The sequence below is a fragment of the Anolis sagrei genome, chromosome 1 (assembly GCF_037176765.1).
Source record: "Anolis sagrei isolate rAnoSag1 chromosome 1, rAnoSag1.mat, whole genome shotgun sequence".
NCBI classification, from domain to species: domain Eukaryota; kingdom Metazoa; phylum Chordata; class Lepidosauria; order Squamata; family Dactyloidae; genus Anolis; species Anolis sagrei.
In genome coordinates this window covers 290,269,852-290,287,396 of record NC_090021.1, presented here as the reverse complement: position 1 = coordinate 290,287,396, position 17,545 = coordinate 290,269,852, and the positions used below count along the sequence as shown (strand labels likewise).

The window sequence follows — 17,545 nt, the reverse complement described above, 5'->3', positions numbered from 1 at the left end:
ACATTGCTCTGAAAAGGCTCACAGGTTTCACATTCCAGTTGATTTCAACTTACCTTTTCCTTCAGAAGGCAAGGATCGATGTTGGGACTTGCGGGCATTTCTTCCCCCTTGAATGAACAAAGCACAAAAACAATAGGACAATAAATTTCCCTATTGGATCCCCCAACACAGCACAGTTTCCTGATGTAAACACTCAAAATTATAGGTATTGCTATAGTCCAGCATTCAGGAATGTTTAACCTGGTAACTGTAATGAGGAAAGTCTGACCTTTTTGGCAAACATCACATAACACGTAATGAGTGCGACTGTCCAAAAGTACAGAAGGAACCAAAGCAATGGATATTGCCTATATTGGAATCTCATGGGACAGGAAAAAGCAACACTCTAAACCCTGCCCTGGGTATAAAAAGTTACATCAAGCCTTGGAAATTCATGAGAAATTGACAGTGACCATCCTGCTGCTAAGGAAACAGGAGAGAGTTGCATGTCCCCAAAGCTGGACAGGTATAGGACCTTACCCGGAGACGAAGGGGAAGCAGCAGGAATGGTAACAGTGAATGAGATTGGAGGTGGTCCAGGGAATGTGAAAGGGAGATGGTTCCTCTATTCACTTACTCAGGAGTAAACTATCCATCCCCCATTCTGAGTAGGGATTGTGGTATTCACAAAAAATAAAAGGGATCTGTCATGTCAGAAAGCATATGCCCCAGCAACTAATACTGGGCATTTAAAAATAATGACAATGCTTTTTACCCCAGTAACCTGTCCCATCTTCTACACTTTTTCACCTTTTTAAAAATTGTTATTTTATTGTTTTATCCCACTCCCCTCCTCCCCTCCTTGTACATGCAATTTATACAGCAAACTACAGAAGTTACATTTGAAATATCAATCTCAATCTTAATTTTTCCACTACACATCTTGGCACATTCTCTAAATAATTCCTAACTGGTTCCCACACCCTCTTAATTATTATAACCTTTTAAATTACCCTTAACCTATCCTGATCTAGATTTTAGAAAAACACAACAGACTCAATTTTCTTGGAAACTGCACCACAAAAATTGAAGTTTGATATATCATATTAAAGTCTAGTAGGTACTTTGACTGCAGCTATGAAGTGAGTACATGTTTCAAAAATCAAGCTCAGGGACAGAAGCTTTCTCATACGCATTTTTTTTAAATCCTGATAAGTATAAGTACAAGTACAACTCTAGCCAAAATCCCAGAGATTTTGGACAATCTGAATGTGTTCGAAGAAATATTTTTCAAAACAAAGCCACACTGCCAGAGATATAAAGGTGTGAGAACAGGTTTTTTTTTTTAAGAAATCAAATAAAGTGTGTGTGAGAGAGAAATATCAAAAAACTGAACTTTTTTTAACACCAGCATCAACATATTTGGGGTTAATAAAGTATCAAAAAAAACTTTCCTGACCTTTCTTGCTGTGTGCACCCTCCAGGATTGGTCCCCCATCCTTTGTATCCTCAAACCTGCAGAGGAAAATAAAAGACTATTTCAACTTTAAAGTTTAATGAGAAAATACTGAAAAATCTGTGCATGTTTGTATTTACACTGAAAATTGACTATGAATTGGCCCTTTACAAGTAAAGTATTTTTACAAAGTCATCTTGTTTGTTTTAATAGCAAATTCTACTGCATCTTTGACCCTTCCACTTTGCAAAAAGCTATGTAGGGAAAACTTTTTTCTTCTTCTAAAAAACTGGATCAGATTTGACTCTGTTTAATCCAGTGATTCCCAAACTTGTGTTCCCAGATTTTGTTGAACTACAACCCCTACCATGGTCAGTCATTAACCATGACAAAAGGTCAGGGAAACTAAGGTTGGAGAGTCTTGATTTGAATCCAATATTTTTTTCCCCAAAGTTGCAAATCAGATGCTTCTGGAAAATGAACAAAGAAAGACTGAAGGAAAGATGCTTCTCTATTTTTCTTTCAGAAGATGGCATAATGAACAAAGAGATTCTAGTTAGCTGCTTTTTTGTGTCAGGATCGACTTGAGAAACTGCAAGTTGCTTCTGGTGTGAGAGAACTGGCCATCTGCAAGACCATTGCCCAGGAACGCCCTGATGTTTTGATGTTTTACCATCCTTGTGGGAAGCTTCTCTCATGTCATCATGGGGAGCTGGAGCTGACAGAGGGAGCTCATCCACACTCTCCCCAGATTCTAACCTCTGACCTATTGGTCTTCAGTCCTGCCAGCACAAGGGTTTAACCCATTGTGCTACCAGGGGTTTTTAGTTAGCTACTATAAATAAAACTACTGAAAAGCCATGAAAAAGCTACATATTTCTGAACTAAAGCTAGATTATGGGTTTCTGGAAACAGTATCTTGCCAGTCTTGAACCTAGGGACAATCACTTTCACAAGTTTATTGCTTTCAGTCTAAATGAAGTCAGCTAGTCCTCACTCAACATTTTGATCCTAGGGAAAGGCCTCACTGAATATTCTGTGAGTATTTCTACTAGGTTATTGTGAGCATCATAAGCCATATATCTCATCAGAATGCTTTCCGGAAGGTCTGAAATTTATTCGGTAATGGAGGTTGTGGACTCCCACAAATCAGAGTGGTTTTTTGTGAGAATGAAAAGAAGTTATGGTATCTTTTTTCCTAAGGGGCTCTTTCCTTAACATCTTCAAATGCCTCCTTGCTTTATCAGTTGTATAGATCCGACATTATAATGGATCCCCTGTGGGTCACTGACTCTGAGCCATGTACTGAGACAGAGACATATTGATATACTATCCTCTTTCTCTTGCAATCAAAAGCCGCAGATAACACTCAACCCGAGAGTGTGATTAGAGATATTACTTCCTAGCCAACTTTCAAGTTTCCACCAGAATATTATTTCTACCATTGACCTCTTTGCAGAAGCTACTGCATGTAGAGTGTTGTGTTGGGTGTGAAGACGACCTACATGCAATCTGATTTTTCAACATCCCAAGCCCGTCGCCATTCTCCCCTTGCGTTCTTGTGGCGGGCCAGACGCTCAAGGTCGATTTGTTCCCGTTCCTTCTTCCATCGCATGTACTCTGATCGCTCCCTTCCGGTCAATGTGCAACTCTTGTCCCCTGGACTCTTCTGGGGTGATTTCCCTCTCTCCTAATTAAAACAAAGGGGTAGAGAATTAAAACCAGCTCTCCCCCAACTGCATGCACAGAGTGGTCTATGTTTCGTTTCCTTGTGTTGTGGTCACATAGAATCATAGAATAATAGTTGGAAGAGACCACATGAGCTATCTAGTCCAACCCCCTGCCATGCAGGAAAAGCACAATCAAAGTATCCATGACAGATGGCCTTCCAGCCTCTGTTTAAAAGCTTCCACCACACTCTGAGGCAGAGAGTTCCACTGTTGAACAGATCTTACAGTCAGGAAGTTCTTCCTAATGTTTAGGTGGAATTTCCTTTCCTATAATTTGAACTTATTGCTCCTAGTCCTAGTTTCAAGGGCAGCAGAAAACAAGTCTGCTCCCTCTTCTTTATTACACCCCTGGGTAGCATAGTTATTTATTTGTGACTAGAAAACATACCTGCTGGTTGTATGTGTGGTCACAGCACAGTTGTATCATGTAAAAATCATATCACACAGAATACTGGCAGGAAACCTTTGGATCTCCAGATGCTTTGGACTTCAGTTTCCAAAAGCCTCAGCCAGCATGGTCAATGAAAAAGGATTATAGAAATTGTAGTCCAGAACAACTAGAAGGTCAATGATTCTGGAAAACGTAGAAGCTTCAGAACTCACATCATAAATGTATTGACAAATAAAGGTATCTCTCTTTTGTGGATTGTGTTTTGTTTTTAAAATATTTTGGTATCACTTTTCATAGGTGTAATAGCAGATATCAAAATTCAAACAGGGCATGAAAACAAGTATACACAATAAAGAAGGAAACAAACAAAACAAGAACAACACTGCAAAAAAGTAATACAGCAGTCAATTCTAAAAGGTCAGCTGAAACAAATATGCTTTTATAAAGATGCCTTACATCCTTTTTCTGGATTTGCATTCACATACACTTTATGAAAATTTCCTGCAGCATATCATTACGCTGTAATCATTTTTTGGCTTGGTGAGTCACAGAAGTGCGGAGTAGAAACTTCTCTGTTAGAAGTTTACCTGTCCAAATGTATCTCCCTCTATAATCCTCCTCAGAGGCTAAGATTGTTGGAGGAGGCCCTGCCCTCAGTCCCACCCCCCTCGCAAGTGCGACTGGTGGGGATGAGAGACAGGGCCTACTCAGTGGTGGCCTGTTGGCTATGGAACTTCCTCTTTAGTGAAATTAGATCAGCACTCTCCCTCCTGACCTTCAGGAAAAAAACTAAAGCCCTGGCTGTGGGAACAAGCTTTCGGTCAGTAAGCAGCGCAGTAAGAGACTACAAATAACGGAATGATTACTCAGATTGGACCTGGAATATGATTTGGATTTTGTGACATTAACTGATGTTTTAATGTTTATGTTTTTAACTCTGTTGATTTGAATGCATTTGTTTATTTACCTATATGTATATTTTTATACAGCATTGAATTTTCCCTTTGTGAGGCCATCCTAAGTCTCCTTCGGGGTGAGAAGAGTGGGGTACAAGTGTGGCAAATAAATAAACAAACAAATAAATAAATAAATAAATAGTGGTAGGCAATGTCTTCTATTTCATTGGGTGGCCAATCTGTTCCGAGTTTTTGCTTGGAATTTAAAGGAAGCATCTGAGGTTTAGAATCCAGTTTGGAGTTAGGATTCAGCACCTTTGACAGCTCCTTTTAAATTCAGGTTGAAACCTCGGCTTGAGTATCCATCCCACTGAAACTGGAAAAGGTTGAAGGGCGTTGTAGTCTGAAATATCTGGGAAGTACCCGATTTCAGGCAAAGCTACTTCACACGAACCCTAACAGGGATACCTATGAGGAAGGCTAGTCAATTAAACTCACACCATAATAGAGGGGAATGCCGAGGCTGTGAGAGAGTTGGTTGGCAAAGCAACATCACAAGGAGCTAGCTGAGAAGAAATACAAGTCAGGAACTTTCTGGTTCAGACCCTTTGCCACTCAGGTACTCTACAGAGCTATGCTACCTAATTGTGTGTTATATTCCTTTGTTGCTAGTTAGTCCCTCAAGTATAGTGAGCTCAACGGCACAGCATGCATAATGAGCATTCAGTGTACAAGTCAGAACAATGTTCTCTGAGGAGGAAATTGTTTGCTTGTACTGCTTGCAACTTCATGATTTACTGTTCCATTTTGTGCTCTAACAGCTGAATGCCAGCCTTCCTTCCATGTTCAAAGCTTTAGCGCACAACCAAAAACTGGGGAGGGGATGTCCTCAAAACAAACCCACCATGCAATGAACATATAGCACATGCCCACAAAGAGCAGGAGCCAACCACCAGCTCTCTGATACCGTCAGGCCCCACAGCGGATGGCTGAATGCACAGCAAGCCCAATGACGTGAATTGCCTGCGGGAAACTTGATATTCCATATTTTCTCCCCTTCAAAGACGGCCACCCCCAGCCTTACTCCAAACAAGAATTAATCTCCTTGGCATTTTGTTGCCGATCAAAATAGGCTGGAGGAAAATTAGAGCCCGAGGAACCTGTTGTCAAGGAGACCCACCTGTGTGGGTGGGCAAAGCAGGCACCGAACAACAAGACTTCTACTTTGCTTCCAAAGGGAGCTGAGGGGGCCCACAAACTCCGTCCCCATAAAGATGGGGAAGTGGAAGGTTGAAGGGCCTAATGTGGGAAAGCAGAAGAGGCTTGTTGGGCTTTGTAAGAATCATAGAATCATAGAGTTGGAAGAGACCTCATGGGCCATCCAGTCCAACCCCCTGCCAAGAAGCAGGAAAATTGCATTCAAAGCACCCCCCACAGATGGCCATCCGACCTCTGTTTAAAAACTTCCAAAGAAGGAGCCTCCACCACACTCTGGGGCAGAGAGTTCCACTGCTGAATGGCTCTCACAGTCAGGAAGTTCTTCCTAATGTTCAGATGGAAACTGTTCTGTGTCCTAGTCTCCAGGGCAGCAGAAAACAATCTTGCTCCCTCCTCCCTATGACTTCCTCTCATGTATTTATACATGGCTATCATGTCTCCTCTCAGCCTTCTCTTCTTCAGGCTAAACATACCCAGCTCTTTAAACTGCTCCTCATAGGACTTGTTCTCCAGGCCCTTGATCATTTTAGTCACCCTCCTCTGGACACATTCCAGCTTGTCAATATCTCTCTCTTCAATTGTTGTGCCCAGAGTTGGACACAATATTCCAGGTGTGATCTAACCAAGGCAGAATAGAGGGGTAGCATGACTCTCCTGGATCTAGACACTATGCTCCTATTGATGCAAGCCTCCATGCTTTCTTCCTCACAGAGACTAAACAATCTAAACAATCTTCTGGAATAGTTATTCTCAGCCTGTGGGTGCCCAGATCTTTTGGCCTTCAACTCCCAGAAATCTTAACAGATGACAAACTGGCTGGAATTTCTGGGAGTTATAGGCCAAAACACCTGGGGACCCACAGGTTGGGAACCACTGTTCTAGAAGCTTCCTTTCTGCGCTCTCCTCTCATTGCTTGCGCTCTCCTCTCATTGCTTTCCATGACTGTATACATCAGGTATGGGTAAACCCAGGTTGGGGGCTCTTTTCTCAGGCCCCCCTCTCTCACGCCATCCTATCCTTCCTTCCTTCCTTCTCTCTTTCCTTCCTCCTTCCCTCCCTCTTTCTCCCCCTCTTCTTCCCTTCCACCCTTTTGTCCTTCATTCCTTCCCTCTTTCCTCCCTCCTTCCATCTCTCCCTCTTTTTCCTTCCTTCCTTTCTTCCCTTTTGTCTGTCCCTCCTTCTCTTTTCATTCCCTCCCTCCCTCTCTTTCTTCCCTTCCTTCCATTCTTCTGATCCGAAATTTTTTCCTTCTCATTTTCTTTCCCCCTTTCCTCCTGAAGGATGTTTAGTGGAGAGAAAAGGAGATAGAGAAGGAATATGAGAACCATGTTTCAAAATTTAAAAGGGTGTCCCATTGAGGTGGAGGAGGAGGAGGAGGAGGAGGAGGGGGAAAACTGATTTTCTGCTGCTCTAGAGATAAGGGCGCAATGGTTTCAAATGGCAGGGAAAGAGATTTGAGTGAAAAGATTAGGAAGAACTTCCTGAGAGTAAAAGCTGTTGGAGAGTGGCATAGGCAGCTTGGGAGTGTGGTGGAGTCTCCTCCTCTGAAGGCCTTCCCACAGAGGCTGTCTATCAGGAGTGCTTTAATTGTGCCTTCTTGCATGGCAGGGGTTTGGACTTGATGGCCCTTGGGGGTCTCTTCTAGGATTCTATCTCAGGAGTAGGCAATTCAGGGTCTCATGGATACACTTTTTTCTCCTCCGTCCACCATCTCATCCTGACCAAGACCAACCCTTTCGAGATCCAAATGTTTTGCATCTTTCCTTCACTTTCTGCCTGCAAAAGAGAAGAGGAAGGGGAGGAAGGGGCAGTGAGGGGACTTGGGGAGAATCCCCTCCCTCCCGGCCCACCCACCCCACTCCACCATATGGCCCCCAAGTTAGAAAGTTTGCCCATGCTTGGTGTACATACATCACATACTACATATGGGAGGTCAGGGCTCAAGACAGTAGGGGAAGAAATATCAGAGGCTTTTATATCAGAGGAACTTTGAAAAAAACTCATCTACCATGCACAAGTAATGTATCAATCACTGGGGAGAAATCTGGGGAACTTCAGAGAGAGGTCCAGTCCTCTTGTTGGGCAGATAGATGTTTTGAATGTGACATGCAAAGACAGCAACTTCTGAAAGTAGTGTCCTTCAAATGTACTGGACTATAACATCCATCCCCTCCAAACTGGCTCGGTTGCCTGCTGGAGAAGATAGGAGTTGTGGTACAACACATTGGAAAGGGGCCAGATTACAGGAGACTGTTCTACATGACTGGTAGATTTATTTATTTGTCGTGTCAGGAGAGAACCAAAACAGTTATATTGCATTAAAAACAAACAAACAAACAAAACACAAAGTTTTCAGACTTGGTATTCTATTAAATGTCCTTTGACCAGTAGCTGGCCGCTTGGAGTGCCTCTGGTGTTGATGCAAGAAGATCCTCCATTGTGCATGTGGCAGGGCTCAGGTTGCATTGCAGTAGGTGGCCTGTGGTTTGCTCTTCTCCACACTCGCATGTCGTGGACTCCACGTTGTAGCCTCATTTTTTAAGGTTGGCTCTGCATCTTGTGGTGCCAGAGCGCAATCTGTTCAGCGCCTTCCAAGTTGCCCAGTTTTCTGTGTGCCCAGGGGGGAGTCTCTCATTTGGTACCAGCCATTGATTGAGGTTCTGGGTTTGAGCCTGCCACTTTTGGACTCTCACTTGCTGAGGTGTTCCAGCGAGTGTCTCTGTAGATCTTAGAAATCATTTTTTTATTTAAGTCGTTGGCGTGCTGGCTGATACCCAAACAGGGGGTGGGCTGGAGATGTCACTGCCTTGGTGTTTCAATATTGGTTGCTACTCCCCTATGGATGTCAGGTGGTGCAATACCAGCTAAACAGTGTAATTTCTCCAGTGATGTAGGGCACAGACACCCTGTGATAATGCGGCATGTCTCATTAAAAGCCACATCCACTGTTTTAGCATGATGAGATGTGTGTCCACACTGGGCATGCATACTCAGCAGCAGAGTAACATAGCACAAAGGCAGATGTTTTCACTTTATCTGACTGTGATCCCCAGGTTGTGCCAGTCAGCTTTTGTATGATATTGTTTCTAGCGCCCACTTTTTGCTTGATATTCAGGCAGTGCTTCTTGTAGGTCAGAGCACGGTTCAGAGTAACGTCCAGGTAGATAGAAACCATTGAAGGCAAAGAAATTGGTTTTGTAAATGTCCATCAACACTTTACTATCCTGAGTAAAATAGCATGCTGGACAAAAGGAAAACTCTCAGAAATGGTTGATGGCTTTTTAAAATCCCATTCTGCCTCCTAGTCTGGAAAGTTACATGGAGAAGAGGGGATGAGCGACTACACTAAGTCTGAGCAACTACACTAAATCCCCAAATTTCCCATGGCCCAGTCAGACAGTGAAAAAAACAAAATAAAACTGGAAGTGCCTGACTTTTAAACAAAATTTCAGTTTTTATATCAAACAGTGCTGGGGAGGAGGGAATTCCAGCTTATTTAAAAGTTGAATTGCAGTTCCTGGAGACTTCAAGAATAAGCAATTCAAGTTGTTTTGGATCTGAAGAGTCGGGAGGGATCACAGGCCACATAAACAACAGGAGTGCCCCCCCCCCCACACACACACACACATACATGAGATCCCTTTTTGGCTGCCCTTGTAGAGAACATAGTGCAATATAACATTTTAATTGAAAGCATGGCTTGGAAGGAGGAGAGCAGCCTTACAAACCACTGAATCATGTGTCTGGTGTGTACTAGGAGACGTCCGGAGCCCTCCCAACTCTTACTGGAGGCTTCTTTGCTTTTGGTCAAGTCCACAAACAGCAGCAATTCATCATCTGGAAGGCAGCCTGTTTACCATTCAGAGCCAAGTCTCCTGCTGAGCTGGGCTGCCCACAGCTGGGCTCCTGGGCCACAAGGGAGCAGAATGAGCCAGCCTCCCAGCATTGCCGGAGCTGCAGCTGGGACCCAGGTGGAGCAGCTCTCTAATGAAGCACTTCAGTGGGAGGGGAAAGCTGATTTAATTTGTGCATTGTTAATTAAGAGCGTTTGTTGGCTCAAGGGAGCCAGTCTTTCCTTCTTCCAGAGCCTGTTCTGCACAGGGCCACTGGTGGAAAGTCACCCCAATGCATACCAAGGCTGATGCGTATTTCAGAGAACATGGAAAAGAGACCTACTAAGACGACCATGCACAGGATTCCTAGGTAGCAGGTTGGGGATTCTGGAAGCTGCAGTCCCAACAAAAGTCACTGGTGTAAGCTGTGATAATTATTTCTTAACATTAACATATGTGAATGTCTTCATGAACACATCCTCCCCAGTTTTTCCCAAGGAGCATGAGTCACATACGATTTTCATCACATGTTCTAATAGAACAGTGAAAGAGTTTGGACTATAGTGAAGGTCTAAAAGAAAGCCAGCATGGGGTCGTTTGATCATTGCACTACAACTCTAGAGACAAGGGTTCAAATCTTTGCTCAGCTATGAAATCCATTGGACAAATCACACTCCATCAGCTTCAGGGAAAGGCAAACTCCCTCTATGGTTATTTCGCCTGAAAGTTAGAAATGACAAGAAGGCACAGAATAACAACAACAACAACTAGGTCTGAAAGTACGGGAAACAGTCTTCCTTGAACAGACATTTCACAGATTGAGGATTTTTGCCACGGTGGCTAACATAACCCATACATTTTGAACTTGAGCAAAGCATCATGTGCTTTGATACTGAACTAGAAATAAAAGTCTATCTTGATAGGACCTGGCAATCAACTTTGTTCATTATCTCTGTGAAAACATTTCATTTGCAGAAGGATACCCAAGGTCATGCTGTGCTTTCTGCACCCTCTGGCGTTCTGTGTGCTGAATAACACTTGAAAACTTTCAGCTGGAATGTAGTTCTCATTGCACCAGGCTGAGGGCTGATTTGCCCAATGACCAGCTTCTTGTTTTTCCTGTCTTCAATCCCTAACCATTTTCTCCTGGCACTGGGATGATTGTATAACTCATGTCCATAGTGCTCTTCAATGTGAGTTGAACACAGGATAAGAAAAAGGTACGAATGTCTCCATTCTCAAACACTCTGCTTTGTTCGAAAAGAAGCTGGTGTCGATGTCAATTTTTGTGGAGAGGTGGCTGCCCAGGTAGCGGAAATGGTCAACATTTTCTAGTGTTACACCATTAAGCTTTATTTTTGGCATTGCAAGATGTTGTTTATAAAGCTATTGTCCTTCCAACTCTACTGTATGCCTGCAAAACAAGGACTACCTAAAACAGTGGTTCTCAACTTGTGGGTCCCCAGGTGTTTGGCTCTACAACTCTCAGAAATCCTAGCCAGTTTAGCACCTGTTAGGATTTCTGGGAGTTGATGGCCAAAACATCTTGGGACCCACAGGTTGAGAATCACTGGTCTAAAAACATCACTCTCAACCTCTGTAATGATTCCATCAGCTTTGCCTCCAAAAAATCCTGCAAATCTCTTGGAAATACAGGCAGAAAATCTCCAGGTCTAACTAGCCACATAACATGATCATCACATTCTGCCCAATCTAATTGACCATATAGCTCAGTGCCATCTTCCTATTCTTTTCCTCATCCTCTAACTGGCCAGGAATTATTTCTTATGCATAAAGGAAGAAAGAGTGCAATAAATGGGCACAAAAGAATAGTGCTGAAGTAGCAACCAAGATACCTTTAAAAAGAAAGGTTGAAAAAAGTAGATATTATCACAATTCAGTTTTGAAAAGAGAAACAGTTTCCCCTGAAAGGCCTACTTTCAACCTGAACATCAAATCAGAAAAATAATGAAAGTCATCCATATTCAGCTGGGAGGGAAAAACAACTGCAAAAGAGGAACCATCAAAGGCATTTGGATGATAACTTTTCCTTTTCAGTTCACCCTGTATCTCTACTTATTTGTCTCAGGCTTGTACAATAAACTATTTGATTGATTGATAACCTTTCCTGTCAAGAAACAAAAATATTATTGTACAGAACTCCTTTCTGTAAGAGATTTGGTTCTTAATCCATTTTTAAAAGAAAGAACACATGTATCCATTCTCATATGTTGCATCATTTGATAGTACTCAGTATATAGATTACATGCAGTGATGTTTACACTATGGTGTGACAATGCAGGATTGCATTATTATTATTATTATTATTATTATTATTATTATTATTATTATCATCATCATCATCATTCATGCCCCACTGTTTGAAGCAGCATATGCTTTATCAAGAGGATGTGCATGTAAGCACCCTTGTTGTTATTTGCCGTCAGGTCAGATTCAAATCATGGCCTGAAAGACCATTCTTACCTTTCTGATGACTCCACTCACAGCATGCTTGTCTCCCTCTGACCACCTCCTCTCCATTGGTCGCTTTTCGTCCACCTGCAAGGATCCAGAAGGTGACATTGATTCATTCAGGATCAAAGCAGCTTCAGTTCAAATTATGCGGGCTGGGCCAGAGATGACCTTGCCAGGAAAAATATAGGATCAAATTTTAGGAACAGGCAAGAGAGAGGGGGGATTGAGACTGGGAGCATTGTTGGTGTCAAGCAGATTTAACTACAATAGAACAGAGGGAAGGAAAATGTTGTGAAACACAATGCAAAAGGAAAGGAAAACAGCAAACATCTTACCAATTACCTTCCAGTCCACCCTGATGCCAGAAAGCAAAAGTAGAGCTATAGTTAAAAATTGTGTCTTATCCATCAATAAAAGCATGTTCAGTCAAAGGTGGGATTCAGGCAAGGGAGAAGAAACAGAGCAGAGAGAAAGAGACAAGGCACGGAGGGGAACAAAGCCATTTTACTCCTGCTAAGCTCATGCCTGTAGTCACTGAACAAGTATGGGTATAGGATAAGAGGCATAACAGCAAGCAAAGCTAAGTGTTTTCACTACTGAAAAATAAAACATTGCAGATGGGTTCACTCCAAAAGTAATCTTTAATGTAAAGCATATTTAACTCACAGAATTGCTATTTGGTTATTTAAGCTGAAGCAGAGGTGTATAACCTGTCACCTGCATGCTGCCAGCCAAGTCCTTAAATGCAGCCCACTTGGGTACCATGACAGAGTGCTCTTTCACCACTTTTTCATATGATGGATATTATAAATATATTGTATGATTAAAAATGAAATTTCACAACACGTTTATGTATTATACAGTGCAAATGTATACATAGGATTAAAAGATAATGTGGTACAGTGGTTTGAGTGTTGGATCAAGATACTGGGGGAGACCAGCAATCAGATCTCTGTTTGGCCATGGAAACCTACTGGTGATTTTCTAACTGAAACCTTGTGTTCCTTTTTTCTGCTTTCTCCACCTTTACATGCAGACCTCTCTCTTCTCTGTGTATTTGAAGAAACTGAGTGTTTGGAGATTTTTTTCGTCTTGTTTTTGAACCTTATAAGAAATGGAGTTAGAGAAAATCTTAGACCCAATTCTTTTCTATCAATATAGTTATTATATATTTTATATATAAATATATATTTTATATATTTTAAATAAACCTTTTGAAACTTTAAAAATTGAACTCTGATCTTTGTCTCTTAAGTTCAAGAATTATTTTGCAGCCACAACACTTCACCTTCTGCTTGCTGTGAGCTGACTGCTCAATTAAGTATCCTGTTTGTATTTATGGGTGCGCTTCTTTTTTTGGGAAAATTTCCTAACACTAACTATGCACCAAATTGCAGTGTGGAGAAAGAAAAATCAAAATACAGATTAAGTAGTGAATCCTTCCATATAAAGTCACACACTGCTTTGCTTAAGTCCAGTTGAAATATTTATACAGGCAATCTCCATATGAACAAGATAGGTTCTGTAAGTTTGTTCTTCAGTTCAATTTGTATCTTGGGCCCCTTCCACACAGCTGAATAAAATCCCACATTATCTGCTTTGAACTGGGATATATGGCAGTGTGGATTCAAATAACCCAGTTCAAAGCAGATATTGTGGGATTTTCTGCCTTATATTCTGGGCTATAGGGCTGTGTGGAAGAGTCCTAAGTCAGAACAGATACATTTTTAAGTGTTGTTCTAATCATATCTAGATAGCTAGCTACCTTTGGATAGCAGCCTTGTGTTTGTTTTGCTATCTGTGCCCCTGTTCAGAAGATTTCACCTCACTTTTTGTTCCTGTGATAATTGGATTTTGAAAGATGTGGCTTGTTGTAGAAACAAAGATTGGTGATAAAGCTTCAGTAGACACATATTTTTCTCATGATAACTCTTCAGGATCAAATTTCTGTTCGAAGAGGTAGATTTCTATCTTCCTGTTGTCTCACCCCGTTCTTAACTATGCGTCGGTTGTAAGTCAAATATTTGTAACTGAAAGACTGCCTGTATATGTTTAGAAATATTCATATAGGTTGAATATGGATAACATTTCAAATGGGCCAAAAAATTGCTTACACAAATGGAAATGAGGCCTGATCATCCTCTGGTGAATATTTTATGTCCAGGACAACTTTTCAACACAAGAAAAAAAGATTTTCTTATTTCCACTTAACTGAATGAAAGAAAGTTTTGATTGGGATTATTCCTCTTTCCATTTTTGCCTCTAAAGCTGTAAGGATGCAATATAGGAGTAATTCAGTATTCTCCAGGAAAGAAATGTCTCAGATTATTTTCTGTTAGAGGTATTCCTTGAACAGCTGTGCTCCTGGGCTGAGCAGATGGCACACTTTACAGCAAGGGGAGGCAGGCAGAGGGTCACCACTTTTCCTGCCCTATGGTTCGTGAATTAATATAGTCAGTTGATTCAAGGCAACACGAATAAAGATATTATTGAGTTGATTTTACAACATCTGAAAACAACATTGGGTATTAAATCCTAGTTCTCTTGAACTTTAAACATGAATAGAAGACTAAAGTACAAAGAAACCAAATTCCCGGGATTGTTTAAAAAAACAGATGGTGTTGAGGAAGCAAGTCAGAGCTTGAATGAGCATGTTCTTTTTTCTTTTAATAGCTTATGGAACCTATTCAGTTGAACATCAAGGCCAGAGCAAAGATAGAAATAGAACTGAAGAGTTAAACAGATTGAGGTTTTTTCCCTATGTGAGGAGCGACTTGAGAAACTGCAAGTTGTTTCTGGTGTGAGATAATTGGTAGTCTGCAAGGATGCCTAGGGGACGCCCAGATGTTTTGATGTTTTACCATCCTTGTGGTATGCTTCATCCTACATGGGGAGCTGGAGCTGACAGAGGGAGCTCAACCCATTCTTCCCAGATTTGAACCGCTGACCTGTCGGTCAGCAGTCCTGTCAGCACAAGGGTTTAACCCATTGCACCACCAGGGGCTCCTAACAGATTGAGTAACCTTTATCCAAAAGGCTTGGAACCAGAAGTGTTTGGGATTTTGGAAAATGTGAATTTTTATATGAGTACATAATGTAATATCTTGGAGATGGGATGAAAGTCTGTTTGATACACACTGTATACACATAGTCTGAAGGTAATTTCATATGAAACATTTGTAATAATTTTGCAAATATTTCATATGAAATTAAAGTTTGAAACAAAGTTTGTGTGCCTTGAATCATCAGAAAGCAATGGTGTTACTATCCTAGCCACTCATGTATTGAGTACAATCATCCTTCTACATTTGCTAGGGACTCCCATGAAAGTGAAAATATGGCAAATTAAAAGGCACATTTTTAACCCAAGAGAATATTTATTATTTATTTATTATGGTTGCTTATACCCCACCCTTCTCACCCCAGGGGGGACTCAGGGCGGCTTACACAAGCAAGGCACAGTTCAATGCCCGCATTACATGACAACAAAAACACAACATCAGTTAACGACAGCAATTATAGCAGTGATAACAGAGCAGAATACCTCTCTAGGAATCTCTAGAGCCCCATTTGTACTGACCACTTAGATGAGTTTAGGTTAGGATCCATCCCACAGTAGCCAAATACCACATAGAGCTGATCTGCAGAAAAAACAGGGCAAGGCCACCTTAATGGGGTCTTACTCCAAGTTACCAAACATTAGAGGAAAGCCCAAATTCTTCCTCACTTCATGCCAGTGGGGTCAGTTAGGCTGGTTCCCAAAGGGAACAGACTACAACTGTCCCTCTGTCATCCTGTATTCCCTGTGGTCAGGCAGCCTGGGAACACAGAATGGCAGTCCCCGCCCCACGATTTGCAGCAGTATCTGCCACAACAAGGGTTCTACCTCTTCCCCATTGCTTCACCTGATTCTAAGCAGGGTGATGGAAAGCACTGGGAAGGGAGGGAGAGAGGATGAAGAGTTCCTCCTCCTCCCTCCCTTGGCACCCTGTCGTTCTGGCTGATGTCAGGGCAACTGATAGGGAACAGAGAAGTCCTGTGTTACAGCCAGAGACTTCCATGACATTGGACCAGGACAATTGTTTCTGCAAATCACATAGCCTTAGGGCTGCCTCAAGTTGGATATGAAGCATCAACAACTGTACCCTATGTGGGGCTGCCTTTGAAGAATGTTCAAAAAGTTCAATTATTCCAAAGAATTGAAGCCAAATTACTAATGGGTGCTGGCTACAGAGAGCACACAATCCCCTTTATGCAACAGCTCCACTGGCTGCCAGTCTGTTTCTGGACACAATTCAAAGTGCTTGCTTTGATTTATACAATCCTATATATCCAAGTCCAGGGTAGCTGAAGGACTGTATCTTCACATATGAGCATATCCTAGGTCTATGATCTGCTGGGGAGACCTTTCTTTCTGTCCAGGGTTTCGGGCTGCCAATTTTTTCTCCATTCTTCCTTTGGTAGCTTTAATAATAGAGTAATCTGTAGATATTAGCAGGTACTGACAGTGCAGGATTTACATGCTGTGGAAAGATTAATCTGCTGACTGTACAGATGATAAAAGGTACAAAAAGAGATGTGACTTGCTTTATCCTGGTCAATGGGCAACTTGCCCAGGGACAGATTATGATCAGTAGGATGCTGGGATTCTAATATTAGGCAAATTGTTGTCAATGGGCAGGACATTTTACAGAAAAACTTCTTCATGTCTGTGCCAGCTTCAATGCTATTGTTGATCATGATCCAAATTATGCAAATTTACTCCTCTGCTTATCCAGTTATAGTGGATACATTTCAATTTGCACAGCCCAATGATGTGGAGAGGATCTTTGGATAGATGAGACATATCACACATGTGCTTAATTCTTGCCCTTCATATCTTAGAAAAATGACTAAGGATGGGGATTGGCTGAGTGAGTAAGGATAACAATGAGTACATTTTTAACAAGGTGTCATTCTGCAATGGTATTATGCCTCTGCTTGTAGCCTGTCTATGTGATCTTCTTGCAGCAGCTGAGGATATCATCTATCATTTCGTCTGCTTCCTTACACAGTCTACATTTGGGATGTGTCATTGACTTCTCAATTCTGGTTTTGATGACATTTGTTCTAATTGCTTGTTGTTGGGCTGCAAGAATCAAGCCCTCCATCTCCTTTTTCAAAGTTCCATTATTATTATTATTATTATTATTATTATTATCCAACTTTTTCTCTCCACAAAGGATACTCGATGTGACTCTGTAACACTGGTCTTTCAGGTGTCCATTACCCCCCACTCTTGGCATCTTCTCCCCATATTCTCCACAGTGAATCTGTGTAGATGCTAAGCTCTTGGGACAGGCCTGTTTTTAGGTTCCATCATTAACAGAGACAGTTCAATGTAGACACAAGAAAGAGCCCTCTCTGTGACTCCTCCCAGGCTGAGTTAGCTCTCTCTGTGTAGTCCATTCACCACCAGGCAAATGTGTTTGCATTTGGTCAGGTCTTTGACTATATAGTTCTTCTGGGTAATGGGAATTGTAACTTCTTTTTTACAATGTTTTTAATTTGTTTACCTGCTTTAATTT

General features: G+C 41.7%; 1 protein-coding gene across 2 annotated transcripts in view; it reads right to left on the bottom strand.

The window, feature by feature from the left end:
- The window catches only part of CCDC9B (coiled-coil domain containing 9B), an 80,379-nt gene that overhangs the window by 26,556 nt on the left and 36,278 nt on the right, over window positions 1-17,545 (bottom strand). For both annotated transcript variants that reach the window (XM_060760313.2, XM_060760319.2), the window contains 4 exons: window positions 11,988-12,062; window positions 2,941-3,125; window positions 1,439-1,494; window positions 54-107 (listed from right to left, as the gene is read on the bottom strand). In XM_060760313.2, coding sequence (XP_060616296.2) covers window positions 54-107; window positions 1,439-1,494; window positions 2,941-3,125; window positions 11,988-12,062 — 370 coding nt within the window. The remainder of the gene's footprint in view (window positions 1-53; window positions 108-1,438; window positions 1,495-2,940; window positions 3,126-11,987; window positions 12,063-17,545) is intronic.